Genomic DNA, 14,886 nt, shown 5'->3' on the forward strand with positions numbered 1-14,886 from the left:
GAAGCTTCCTTTATGGATGTTTTTGTACCTGCTCTGTGGTTATTACTGGAAGGTTAAAAAAAATAAATATTTTAAATATAAAAATTAACACACCCGTATAAAAAAGCAGCCCAGTTGCATGTTGCACTGCATCATTGTATGGCCTCTCTTACAGTCAACATCATTCCCTTCCATCTGTTGGCTGTTAGCACTTGGCCAAAGAGCTGTTGTTCCTCCAACTAATCTGATCACTGCTGGCATCCCCTTGTAAACCCTTTTGTCTGGACAGTCATGTTTTCCTTGGCAATCTGCAAAGCACACCAGATCACAGGTCTCTCTCTGATCTGAGCACTTGCATGCCGATATCTTTCCCTTTCCATTTGTCCTTGCATCTGAATTGCTGGAGGAAGTATAAAAAGGCAGGGCAGGGCAGGGAGCAGGTAGAGAGCAAACGGCTTTTTTGCCAGGCAGTGCCAGGCTGGCTCTGCACACTTCCCAGCGGGGCTGGGGCTGGTAGAGCTGCTCCCAGGTGTTAAGTGCGGTGTAGTTGTGCTCCAGCTGCTGACAGCAGAGCAGAATTGCAAATACACTTGGGAGTTCCCTGCCTTGCAATCCCATAGTTCATTCAAGGTGTTTCGGTGTCTGGCAGATGACAGCAGAAGGTGCCACCATATGCCTAACCTAACCTGTGCTTCTCATTAGGGTTCTGGCTATGAAACCTGTGAGCTTGAGATTTCCTTGCTGAGGTATAAAATTTCTCACGGTTAAAGCTTTATTTGGAGTTGAGACTCCTCCCTCCAAAAGAGAGAGTCCTTTCAAGCCTGCGCAAGCTAATAAATAATTCTGAGACAACTGAATTTGTTGGTTTCTTTAAAGAAACATAATTATTTTAAAATGACAAACTGGTCCCTTTGTTGATAAATGTTTTATATCCTTGCTGCTATGCCTGAATAGTTTGTGTAAATAATGTATTAGCTCGCAAACAGACGTAGCACGTTCAGGCAGACACTGCCCAGCGGGGCAGGAATGCTAAAAAAGCAAAACAGATGATTCTGTGCAGTGCTGAGTGCCGGGAGCAGGAGAGGGTGTCAATAGGGACCGAGAAACACTGTCTGCATCTCTTAGGATTGGTCCCAACATAGCTCAGATGCCTGACACTGCAGTGATGCATTAGGGCTACAAATATGAGCAGTCAGGCATTCACCATCAGCAGGTATGTGGTTTCCCTGGGACTCGTAGGAGCAAAATGAAAAGCGGCGCTCAGAATTGCGATATGGTCCGGTTTAGATAGTGTTTGACACTTACATTTGCAGACTGGTTTTCAAAAGACTCACTTTGCATGCTTGAGAAGAGCTCTTCTTCAAAATGAGGTTTTCAATTTGCTTTGGTTGGTTATTCCTCTAACTTTGTTCTCAAAAAGGGCCTTGATTTTTGAAAAAGTGATTTTGCAAAAATCATATGTGAGTTTCTGTCTGTGTCAGGGCAGGGTCAGGCAAGAGAAGAAGGCTATGCACATGCATCAATGGTTTCCAGATGAAAGTCCTTTGTAAATAGTGGGGAAGTGTGTACATGTAAGTATGCATGGATGCAAGCATGCTTTTGGGGGTTTTAGACAGCAATTTTGCATTCTCAGGCTGGGACCTAAAAGTCCATGTGCCACTATGGGCAATTGTAGAACCATAGAAAGGTTTGGGTGTGAAGGGACCTTAAAGATCATCTAGTCCAACCTCCCTGCTGTGGTAATAGATGAGGTTGCTCAAAGCCCCAACCAACCTGACCTTGAACACTTCCAATGATGAGGCATCCACAACTTCTCTGGACAAGCTGTTCCAGTGTCTCACCACCCTAAACAAGAAAAATTTCTTCCTTATATCCAGTCTAAACCTACCCTCTTTCAGCTTGAAACCGTTGTCCCCTGTCCTGTTGAAAGTGGGTAAGACTCCCTCCAGCCCTACTGAATGGAATATAGACACCCTGACCTGGTGTAACATCAACTGAAGACCATTGGAGTTGCCTAAACATCCCTGTAAAAGGTAAAAACTGCCTAACAAAAGCCAGCTGCAGTTCTAAACTCACACTTAATGGTGTGTGGCTCGTGTTTTCCTCTGGCTCAGGAGGAGAGCAGTCCAACTCCGAAGGGGACTAGGGGACTTGGTAAAGCAGAGATGCAGAAGAGCCATGCTCTTGTTTTAGCTGCCTTTTTTGCTGAGAAGAGCAAATAATAGAAAACTTTGATTTTACTGTAGTCAGCAGAAGTAAGTGAGCACAGAGAAGGAGCAGATCTGCGGAGTGACAGATCCCATTTTACCTGGCCACTCAGTGAAGCACAGTCCTACTTCTCAGACTGCACATGGAGTGGCCTAATTTAGGTTTATGTTAACAAAACTGAGGACAGGAGTGGGAGGCATCACTGAAAAACAATTATCAGTGCATTTTTATATTTCTTCCTGATATCTCCTCTTTTCTCTCTCTTAGAAAATAAAAATTATTTTAATACTCACAGTTGACTGCAATAAGGAAAAAAACTGTGGAGTTTCCTGCCCTTCCACAGTTCACACTCCTGCACTGCTTTATTGTAGAAGTTACTCCTCATTAAGTCCAGAAGATCAGCACCTGCTGTCAGTCAGTGGAAACCCGCCCTGGACGTAACAGTGCTGGGATTTCACCCCAAAGTTCAGTGCTACAAAATCAGAATACACAGAATTAGGGTTCTTTTGTTTTTTCCATCTATTTTGTGTCCTACTTCTATCTTTGAGGTAGCTTTGTCTCATTTACAGAAAGGAGAAAGAAAATACTTTGAGACCCTGAGATGAAGGCAAATATGAGAATTAATAAACAACCAAAATATTGAAGTATCTACATATGCTATGGTGTTACCACTCCTGGAGACTAAGCTGCAGCTGACTTCTTATGAGTAAAAATAAATCACTTCTCTATTTCAAAGTTGTTCCATGGATTTGCTGAACTAATTTTTCCTCCAAGCATGGTCACATTTTGGGTCAGCATGCCTAGACAACACGGGGTTCTGCCAGCAGTTCCTGTGTAAAGTCCCTCTTTTTGTTTTGGAAACAAATCCAGTCATTCATAGAAATGAACTCCTGCATAATTAGAATCAGTATTGCACATCATCTTTGCTTTCCATTTTTAGATGTTGCGTCTGGAGGACTATAACTTTTAAAGATGCCAACAAGCCACTTAGGAGCTCGATAGCCGTAATGGGAAAATCTGTGGAGCTGAATAGAAAATGATAAGCTTCATAAGGACTATTCTAAATCGTTTGGTAAAGAGCTCAGCCAGACATTCAAATCAAGAATAGAAATGATAACCCCTTCTAATTCAATCTTTAGGGGTTTGTACTTTCTCTACTACCCTGCTGAAGTCCCAATCCTAGAGGCAGCTTAATGGAGAGGACAGTGTTCTTTACGCTGAAGTCTTCTGGACTCTACTGGATATGGTTATTGGATTGTGGCATAAACGGGTGCAAAGCAGTGATTTTATTCATATTTTACCATCCAGGGCTTGTAATCAACCATTTCTCTTTCTAGGTTAGTTAAAACATTCAGTAGCCCCAGATACTGAAGCATGAAACTCTAGAAAACTGATCCTCTTCAGCATTTTTTAACCTAAAGTTTTCAGTAAAGAGCTATTTAAAAAGAATTAAAAAGATTTGGAGGCCTTTTTTTTTTTTTTGACGGGCAGGAGGGAATCATCAGCTTCAGAGCCAACAGGTGTTGACAGGTGAGAGATCTCACAATAAGTCTTTTATTTCTCTGCACTCTGAGACTTTCAGGTATGTCCTGTAATCTCAAATTAGGGTGGGTGGCAGATGAGCTAAAATTCATTTTTTTGTTCAGAAAATGCAGTATGGATTTTTCTTGGTTTGGGTCTTTAATCCAAACCGATGCTTTAGTAACTGAAATTCCAGTAGTGGGCTTTTTTTAAAAAAAAAAAAAAAAGTTAGCAAATAAATCAATAAGAAAACCTGCTTTGCAGTGGGAAATTACCCCAAAGATGTTCACAGCTGGAGTGTCACAGCATGTGAGGTTGGTTAATGGGACCAGATGGGGCTATTTAGGACAAGTGTTTGACTTCACTGCTAGGAGAAGGCTAAAGTCCGAACAAAGTCACTCTGTGAAGTAGAGAATATAATATCCACAATTTTAAAAATTAGAATCATAGAATCACAGAATGGTTTGGGCTGGGAGGGACCTTAGATATCATCTAGTTCCAACCCCCCTGCCATGGACAGAGACACCTTCCACTAGACCAGGTTGCTCAAAGCCCCGTCCAACCTGGCCTTGAACACTTCCAGGGAGGGGGCAGCCACAGCTTCTCTGGGCAACCTGTTCCAATGCCTCACCACCCTCACAGTAAAGAATTTCTTCCTTATATCTAATCTGAATCTACCCTCTTTCAGTTTAAAATGGTTACCCCATATCCTATCCCTACAATTCTTGATAATGAGTCCCTCCCCATCTTTCCTGTAGGCCCACTTGAAGTACTGGAAAGAAGCTATAAGGTCTCCCTGGAGCCTTCTCTTCTCCAGGCTGAACACCCCCAACTGTCTCAGCCTAACCTCATAGGGAGGTGCTCCAGCCCTCTGATCATCTTTAAGGCCTCCTCTGGACCCGCTCGAGCAGGTCCATGTATTTCTTGTGCTGGGGGCCCCAGAGCTGGACACAGCACTGCAGGTGGGGTCTCACGAGAGCAGAGTAGAGGGGGAGGGTCACCTCTTGATGCAGCCCAGGATGTTAGTTTGCTGCTGAAATGCCAAAGCACACTGTCAAGAGTTAGATATTACTTGCAACTGACTCCTGCATTTTTCTATGCAGACTACTGGAGAACAAGGCTGAGTAGAGATAAAGCCCAAATTCAGGCTGTGTGACAGACAGTTTCCCCATCAGTGAAATGGAGATGCTGCTTTGTTCTCCTGCCAGCAGGCTGAGGTTATTTATATTAAAATATTCAAAAAGGAGTTTGTGATCTCCAGAAAATGGCAAGCTAGAGGTACCATAATGATGCAAAGTGTTGGCATAATTTATTGTTAGAAGAATCCTGTTAGAAAGAGCCTGCCTGAACCACTGGATCATCTTAACAGGTTGGTCTCATCTTTACCTTGTAAGGGTCCAGCATCTTGATGGGCAATAAGTGCCAGACAGGCACATTTCAGGCAGAGAATTCATATACATTTATGTCACTTCAGAGTGGGTGATGGGGGAGGTGGGTCCATGTAAAATCTTACCCTGTAGCTGTGTGCATGTGTGTTCCTGTGCATGCATCTGTGCATGCAAGCATCAGCATCTTCAGTGGTTGCCCACCAACCTAGAGGGTATTGAATTCACAATGCATGGTGCTGCATTTACATTCCTTGGAAGATACATGCAAGCGGTGCCTTTGCTTCCTCATGGACTTTTCTTATTCAGGAGTGTTGTGAATTTTCTTGCTGCCAGCACAGCGAGGTGCTGCTGTGAAACAGGCACCCTTAGAGTGCCTAGGAGCCAGCATTTGGTTTTAGAAGAAGTGCTACATGATGCTATTAGCGGGTTGCTGGTAACTGGGGCGTAACACTGCCTAGAGAGGCACCTTGGCAAGGTTTGCCTCTGACACGGTACTTACGAACCCTCTCTGGCACACTTGTTAAATAAGCAGTTATCTTTAAACATCAGTTGATGTTGGTGAGACCACATTTGCTACTGTATAAGACTACTTGTTCTAGGTGGTGTAATCGCCACACTGGGAGTCAGTTGGGTAGTATTTGTCAGTCCAAATGTTGGGCATGCTTTGCATGCACCGTATAGATTTACAGGGCATTCTGTGTAAATATTTAGACAAAAATCGTTAGAGCATTTTTATTTGTTAGAATGTACATTGACTTTAATGGCTTGTGTATCCAAGTGCTTCTGTGCATAATATTGAAGTGAACTGAATCCAACTGTGATGTCACTAAAGACTTTAAAGATGATTTAAATTTCAACGACTGTCCATCTTAACTGTAACAAAGTTCCTTTAGCAGTACATTAAAGTGGAAACACTACTTCCCTGTTTTTCTTTGTTAATCCAACCTTCTGAACTAAAGATGCTGGCAAAAACAGTCATACCTTAACATCAGTTGGTGAGCGTTTGCAGAGTTTCATTTCCATTGCCAGGCCTAGAAGAATCGTGGGATTTTTGTTAATTCAGCAGCATTTTCAGATTGGGCCCATGCTCTCATACCCATGCTCGGCCGTTACCTGTATGCCGAAATCACCATTCACGCACGCTGCTGCTGTACTTACACCGTAGCATCCCTTGGAGTCCTTCAGCCAGGGTAGCATGGTGGCAGCGGCTGTGGTAATGAACCATGCTGAAAGAAATACTCCAATGGCTGCCTTTCAGCACTTGGCAAGAAAATCCTTTTTATGTTAGTTTCAAGGTCGTCAGATATCATTATAGCCAAGTATTAAAAATTTCAAAGAAAGGAGGCAGTGTGTTTGATTTATAGAATAATTATCTAGCTTTAGCTCTAACTTGGCTTTGGCAATGGTTTTGCAAGCACTCGAAAATTAAATCCATTTTTTATGGCACTACAAGGTATTATCTCACAGCAAATGATAATTAAACACCTGTGAAATCAATTAGCCCTTTAAGCAGGGAAAAAAGAAGTTTTCCAATTATGTTTTTGCACCTCCAAACTTTCTAATTCCAGAACCAGCGCTTGCGGAGAGGGAGATGAACTGCCAGCCAGTAGCCTGTTAACTGGCATTAAGATCACCCCAAAGCATTGCGCAGCCGTAAATCCGAAAGCAAGCAGTTCGCGGCGACGGCACCCTTCCAAGTAGGCTGCGTTAGCCTTTCGAGCTCAGTCTTGGGCAGCTATCTATCTGACGCACAGCTGAGCTGTCAGGTTTTCTACAAAGACAGTTACTCACTCGGTGTTTTCAATGCCAAGTTTTACTTGACAGTTTATTTAAAAGCCAACATACCTTAATGGAAACCAAGCAACAAGACGCTCTGTGTGACAGAGTGGGTTTCTTTTCAGGCTCTCCAGTCAGTAGTTCAGAGCCATCTGCATTAGGCATTCACACACGGAAAACTGGCCGATTGCTTAATAGCTGAAACTGAATATGCTGGAAAACTTGGAAACACTCCGCCATTTAGCCTTGTGTTGTAGGTGTTTAATGTCTGCCTTTAGTGTAGCACTTGAACTGATGCAGAGACTTTTGGAAGATGCAGCATGTGTTCATGGGCTTGCAGATTCAGGGAGGGACCCCTGGACATAGTTGGTTAAGTGCCATCACAATTTTTGACTTGGGAAGTTAAAAAACAACTCTAGTCCCATCTGACATCTACAGTGATATGTGCTGATACTCCCTGCCAAAGACGAGCTCCAGCATCTTCCAAAAGATGGATTATGTGTGGCACTGTTAAAGTATGTACTGCTGGGTTAAACCCATTGTATTTGGTTTGGGTTAAACCCATTGTAATTGGTTTGGGTTCTGCTTCTGTATTTCCATCTGAATTTTGAAAGCCATAACATATGGCTGGTTTTCAGTGAGTGCTGTATCAGTGGAGAGGAGGGAGGCAGGTGAGGATGCTGGGGTTAGCGTTCCCAAGGTCTGTCTAGCTGCTGGAGAAGCGACCAGTCATCTGTATCTCAGGTTTTCCATCTATGACATGGGAGTGGTGATGGTATCCCATATCAGTGTTCAGAGGATTAGATAAGAAAATATGTACACTGCTTTGTGATTCCTACGTGACAGGTGACATATAGCTGGATAAAGTATGATAATCATTACGCTGGGTAGCTGGACATGCCTGCTGGTCTAAACAGCCAATGTCTTTTTAGACCTCTCTTGAATCAATGGTGATGACAATGTGGCTTTGGAAAAAAATAGTTTATATTAAAATTGGTAGTGAAAATGTTTCCCAGGCTAGTTTACAATCTCTTAACTGTGGTAACATGGGGAAATGCTTAAGCTGTAAGAAGGAATGTATGGCATGGCTGATTAGTCACTGCAGAGCCTCTGCAGCCTGCCCCGGCTCCTTGGGATAATGGTGAACCAGGAATCCCAAGCAGCCCGCTAATCCGCATGCTGATTGACAAGGTCGGCACATCAGAAGGGAAAAAAAAAGAGGGGGGTGGGGAAAGACAGAAGCAACGTGTTGGATCAAGAAGTTAGAATGGTAAGAGCATTTGTCTGAGCAGGGTTTCTCCTTTGGATATTGCCCACACGGCGTTGCAGTGTTTACACCTGCGTGATAGATGGGGCTGAACACATTTTCTCAGCTTTGGGTGGTAGCAGGGAGGGGATATTTCAATTAAAGTGTGAATAAATTAGAATTGATTACAAACAGACCTATTTTTTTATGCTGCCTAAAAAGGTAATAGCTGTGAACAAGGTGCACTTAATCATTACAGAAGGTAGCCTGAAAGTTAGTAAAATACACTGCTGATCCTTACAGAGGGATGCCAGCTTTGCGTTAAATCTGTAGCTCGTTTAGTTTTAAAGCCCTGACTATCATTTTAAAGGCATATGCATTTTGGATTTTAACATGTTTGAATGATGCAGCTGAGGCCCAGGCCAAGCCGACCCTAAAATTGGCAGTAAAATGTTACCTCCGTGCAAGCGTGCAGAATGAAGGAATACAGGAATATGAGCAATAAGCATGTGCCCCCTCTCCCTGGCAGTCTTCTAATGTAGAAACCAGGAGCTTTCTGGAAATAAATACCCTCCAAGCAAAGCAGAGGACCCCTCTCAAAGCTTTCCTACAGCAAATGCTTGGGAAGATTAACTGCCAGCAGTAAAGGAAAGGAAAGCACCAGAAGGAATGTGACACCAAAGCAGCACGAGTAAGGAAGAAGTAAGCACCCGGCTGGCCACCTGCGCTGTGCCTTGCGGTGCCAGTCTTCGCTCTGATTCCTCAGCTGCAAGCAGAGCCTGAAAAATCTCCGTAGCCTGGTAAAACCAGAGCATCTGGATAGGGAGGTAATGCAGAGCTGTCCCCGCAAACTGGCAGCTCTGGGTTTGCAGAAACCACAGCAATGCAGGCTGGAAGACCGTAACAAATCTCCCTGCCATCTTCAGACATTGCTGGCTAATGGAAATAAGTAGTTCTGAAAACAGATACAACCCCCACTGCCAGGGAAGAAGAAGAGGAGGCTCTGGAAGAACCTCTTTTAAACACTTGACTATTTTCTCTGTAACATAAGGCCCCTCCACCAGTTGCGAGCAGTTATAATACTTCATTGCCTCCCTGAGGTCTTGTTGAGATCAGTTGGTGAAGATGGTGAGGAAATCAAGCCCGTCGTTGATGTGATACTGGTATTTGCAATAGATGCCAGATCAGTACTCAAGGTACAAGTGTCGTGCTTTAGCTGAGAAGGTGTTCCTGGACATCTGCGCCAGCTCCAATTTCTCTTCTGGACAAGTGAAGGAGAAATTTCAAGTCCAGGAAAGATTTAACTGAGATACCTACCTTTAATCATAGAGATTATCTCACTGACTTCACTGAAAGCGTTTCAAGTCAGAGTTAAGGGACGTGCAGAGATCCTTTCAGGTCAGACGTGTATATTTCCTGTGTGAAAAAAAAATGCCAGTCATACATAAGCAATTCTGCCTCCCTGACAAAACACCATCAGGACTCAAAGCTCTGCGTGCATGGCTCCTACGGGGCTGAATGGCAAGGAGTCTGAAACTGAGGGTTGCCCTGACTCCTTCTGTCCTGCCATGGCCTGTGGGCGGGAGCTTCATTCACCAGGTGACGTTTTTGTGGCCAACCTCTCCTTTGAATGCTGTCTGGCAGTCTGAGAAAAACGTGAAATGGTCTCTGCTGCAAACTCGACTCTGAAGTACTGTTTGGTACATGTGAACGATTTCTTCCGCAAGGGGTGCTTCAAATTACAAAACTATGCTTGCAGCTTGACAGAGATGTTTATGTATTTATGGCTGGCTACATGTGTTATGTGAAAGGCATTTCCGAATTCATATTTAAACATATTGGGCTATCTTCTGTCTTTCAGCTAAGACAGGGTGCCCCTGTTGCTTCGCATGCTACCCACAGTCTAGTAGGAGTAAAATTAGCACCTTGTGTTTAAGGGTTTCAAATAGATGCTTGATCCTGGAGTGGTTGCTGAGGGAGACTAAACTGGAAATCAGTCCCTTAGCACTGCGCTCAAAGATTGTGTCAAGTCACCTTAAAACATTTGGGTTGAAATTGCAGAGAAATTTGTTCATGAGAAGAATCTCTGGTGCAACTCATTCACTGCAGCAGTTCTCGATGGCTGTTGCTTTACTCTGGGTCTGCTTCTGTTGTATTTGCAGGTTCTCCCTGAAGTGAGTGGAAATTTTGTGCCCATACATCAAGGTTAGGATGAGGCTCTCTGTGTATGTATGATGTAGATAAATTGCTTGATGACCATGAACCGTGCTATTCCAGAGCTCAGCAATAAATCACACATTAGGCTTTAAAATGCACAAGTGGGAGCAAGACACTAACTGGTTTCCAGGTGGGAAATGGTCAACAAAATCCTTTTCTTTTTTTTCCTTTGTAAATCTACCCTAATATCAGCAAATTAGATATGAAAGAAAATGTGCCCAATATAAGACGCTACTGGCATATGGAGGACTCACTTGCTCTGGCCTCGTTCTCTGCTTTTCTTTGTGTTCTTGTTCTGCCATCGACGTTTTGTGGATATTGTTGCATTCCAGGGTATTAACAGGATTTTACATTTTTAGCTAGTTAATGATGGGGGACTTCTGGCTGGTGTATTCTAGCCCTACGGGGTATTCTATTTTTGGTATTTATTAATATTTTCTGTCATACAATATACAGTGAAAGCGATGAGCCTCTTGGTATGTAAAAAAGAAATACTTAAAAATGGAAACTTTTTTTATTATTTTGGTATTCCAGTTTCCTAATATTTTCCCCTGTGTGCTGTGTCACTGCTGGTTGGTGAGCTGGGACATGGCTGCCAATCAATATCCCACATGGACAAAAATAAATTGCTGCCACTCAGATGGAATATGTATATATGTATTTTAACCAAAGTTGAGATATAATTTTAAAAAAATGTACTTTGAAGTCTGTTTTGTAGTTTTAATTAATGCAATGAGAGTTTTTATTTTACTCTCAGTGGAGATAATCTTAATCCATTCACAGTGACCTTTTCTTGTGCAAATTAGCTATACATGCTTGTTTAAGCAAATGGGCCTTTGCAAGATGTCTCTTCCTAAAGACGGAGCTTATAATTGAAAATTGGCTTACTCCCATCTGTCTGGCCTGTGTGAGAATACAAACGTAGATCCGGACTTCTTTATATATAATATATAATCATATACGTATGTATATACATACACATATACAAGCATAGAAAAAAAATTGCTCTGCCTGCAGGCTACAGTTAAATTAGATTATTAGTGTTAGAAAATTCCAGTGCCACAAGTTACTGTCAAAATAACATCTGCCTGCAGAGTCCAGGACATTCTGGAGAATGGAGGGTATTTAATCTGGATCCTTTTGTCTCAGATGAGGTCAATGCCATTCACAGTTCCATGAGTTTGCCAGAAGCACAATTAGCTAATAACAGGCTGGAAACTGTTAGGATTTGATGTGTGGTTTTGGTGAATGGTTTTGAGGTGATTGATGGAATCAGAAAAAAAAAACGGGAATGTCTACAAGCATTTAAAGTTTTAATCGGAGGAGCAGAGGTCATTGGAGCTATGTGGTTAATTGCCAAAATTTGGCAGTTTATCCCTCTCACCACACTTGACAATAATCACCAAGTGTGTCATTGTAACCCCCTATCCCTTTTTTAGTGCCTGCTTGATAAGGGAAGATTTCTTCGGCATAGTTTGAATACTTTTTGCTCTGTACAAACCTCTTGCACAGAAAATGAATGCAGTTGTGCATGACTTTGACTAAATCCAAACAGAAATCAGGGTCACAGAAGTGCTGCAACAATACTTTGGCTATCAAAATACTTAATGTAAGTTTGTTGTTAGAACTCATGCACACCTCTTTACATAGAAACAGCTGATTATTGCCAAGGTAAAGTTATTTCTCAGTTTCATTACCACTCATCCCAGCAGTATCCCATGGTGGTTGCTCCTGAGGATGAACAAAAAGGAGCTGGGGAGATGGCTGACACACACGTGCATGGAGGGAGCTAGTTAACCTGGTCATGAGCGGTCTTGGTCGGGGATGATTTTATCCAGATGTGTCTCAACAGCTGTTTGCATTTTCACACCCAGTTACTCTAGGACTCACCGCTAATTGAATTTTCTCTTTTCTCCCCTGTTCTTGTTAGGTATGATTACCGTGAAATGCTGCACAATGCCACTTTCTGTCTGGTTCCCCGTGGCCGCAGGCTTGGCTCTTTCAGGTTTCTGGAAGCCTTGCAGGTAAGAGCTGCAGTTTAAAGCATCGGCTACACTGGCTGCAATTCAGCATGCAATAGCAAGGACGTGGGGAGGAGGGAAATGTGTTTCATTTCCCTTGTGGACAGTAATCCACTTTGCGAAAGCCTCTATTCATACTTCTGGAGCAATTGGCAGCTTCTTCCCAGGAGGGGCTGAGCACTGAGCTCATCTGAAGGTTGAGTCGCGTTACCTCGAGGAAAAGGGTTTCCCTGGATGTGGTGAGGCTGAGGGGTTGGACCAGTTTAGAGCAGTATTTTATCAAGCTGTGAGACTTCCCGTGGGAGACACTGGCCTCTACAAGAAAGCCCTGGGGCAGTAAAAATAACTTTTTGTTTTCACTTAGCCAAAACAGACCTGCTTATGCATTGCCTATCTTCAGACAGTGCTTGCTGAAACATGCAGAAGGTGGCCTGGAGGTTGTAAAGCTCCAGATGGAAGCTTCACATGAAGGTGGACATAAGCTGATCTCAGGGAACTCACAGTGTGTCTGGGACTGCATCCCTTTCATCTTTTAAAAACATTTTGGTTAATGGTCTCCCTTTTTTGCTGTTGGCCAGCAGCAGAGGGCAATGCAAAGGGGCTCCTGAGTCGCTGTAGCCAGTGTGATCTTTTTGGCAAGCATCAGTTCAGCCCTGGGGTCCTGGATCTTCAGTCAGCCTTACAGAGCATCTTGGAAGATGCTGCAGCTCCCCTCTGGGACTGGCATCTGGATTTCCATGGGGGCTGGAGTGGAGGGAAGGGGAGGCTGAGGCAGTTCTTGGTGTCAGGGAGATGGCAAATGAGGACACCTTACAAGTTCCTGTCTCCAGGTGTCCTTTTGCCATTTGGGAAGTTTCCCAGCATTGGCAGTAAAGCTGTTAATGAGTAGCATCACATCACTTTTCTTCATCAACCACAAAACGTCCTAGCTGCTGTTAAAGAGTATTGTTTACTGCAATGCAGAGCAGGATTCAGGTACCTAAGTGTAGGTGCATAATGTATTCTGCTTCTTCAGAAGGTCTCCAGTAGATCCTGTGTCATGTCTGCCAGCCTTTCATGGGTTACTTGGATACCCTAGAGCATCCCAAATGCACTGGACACTTAGGTTTAACCACTGAACCCCACACCTACTGTCACATTTGAGATCCAAGTTCTGGACTGTCACTTACCTCCTTGCTCCTACTCAGGAGAGCCTGCAAAGTGCTGTTCCCTCTCCAGCTGCTTTGGAGGAAGAAGTAGGACTGGCTTTTTTGGGATGACGAGTCACTTCAGATCCTCCTGAAGAGCACTGCTCTTCTCTTCTCTCATCTGGGCAACAAGTCAGGCAGCTTCTTTTAGATGCACCATCTCAAGAGAAGAAAGCAGGCAGTGTACCTCACTGTGCAAAACTTGGGAGACTCCAGGTTGATGATGATAAAATGCAGGCACTAAGCATTTTCCTAGCAGGCTAGCAGCAGTATTGACCAATTATGATGAATTCCCAATTTATGTCTGACTCCAGGGCATGTTGAAAGACATAATCCACATTAACGGAATGTTTTAAAAATGAAAACACATTTCTAAGTGTTTTCTGGTTGGCTTTTTCACACACTATTGTAATTTCCTTACAGAAGATCACAGTTCTTTACACATAAGCACTGCTGTAACGCAGAGACTTGACCAGCCTAAGATCCTGTGTGTAATACATGTTAGCAAGGAAGGTACAGCAGTCCGAAAGGTTCCCCTTTACACCATCTTTTGGGAGGTTTGGGGAGGTCTGAACCCTAGTCTGGACCAAATTCAGAGTACTTAATCTTGGCTGATCCGAAAGAAACTGAACCAGATCACCGGCTCGATGCAGATCTTCTGGTAATAGATTCTTTCACCACATCAGGTTTTTGGTTTGGATTTTATGTTGTGATCCAGCTGATTAGAAGGTAGTGGTGATCATTTGTTTATGGAAAAACTGCCCTGAATTACTGAATATTCACAAACTTGCTGCCTGTGCATAGGGACCTGCACAACTCATAAAAGATTAAATAATTTAGACAGATCATACTGGTATGAAATAGATACTAAATGTGTACGCTTTTTCTTTGTTTTAAGACAAAATAATTCTTATTTTTGCAGACATGTGATGACAGATGAGTTGTTTGTGCAGTTGCCTCTGTTAGGAGGTTGATATCAAACAGGATAGGGAATTCACTCCTTCGTGGAAAAAGTGCTCTGGAATTAAATACGATCTGCAGGTTTGTCTTGCAACATACTATAAAAATTGAAGGAGTTAGCTCCCTGCTGAATGGTTCACAAAGCATCGAGGGAGGCCATCATTTTGTATTAAATTCTCCAGTGTTATATCTGCAGCATTTTAACAGTTCTGCCCTCGTCTGGCAGCATAAGCACCAGATTTCAAATGCCACTCTCCATGCAAACCCCACCTTTCAGTGAATATGGATGAGTGCAAAATGGAAAACGATAAACATTTGGGCTGCCCTCCTGTGGCCTCTAGCTTCTGCTATTCTTTGCCATGTTGCCTCTCCTTCTGAGCTTG

The 14,886-nt window shown here is 43.2% G+C and overlaps 1 protein-coding gene across 2 annotated transcripts in view; it reads left to right on the forward strand.

Annotated features, from left to right (window-relative positions):
* EXT1 (exostosin glycosyltransferase 1) overlaps nucleotides 1-14,886 on the forward strand; it is a 180,492-nt gene that overhangs the window by 143,204 nt on the left and 22,402 nt on the right. For both annotated transcript variants that reach the window (XM_074807223.1, XM_074807321.1), the window contains exon 2: nucleotides 12,266-12,359. In XM_074807223.1, the coding sequence (XP_074663324.1) occupies nucleotides 12,266-12,359 (94 nt within the window). The remainder of the gene's footprint in view (nucleotides 1-12,265; nucleotides 12,360-14,886) is intronic.

This window comes from Strix aluco, chromosome 1 (genome assembly GCF_031877795.1).
Source record: "Strix aluco isolate bStrAlu1 chromosome 1, bStrAlu1.hap1, whole genome shotgun sequence".
Lineage (NCBI taxonomy): Eukaryota > Metazoa > Chordata > Aves > Strigiformes > Strigidae > Strix > Strix aluco.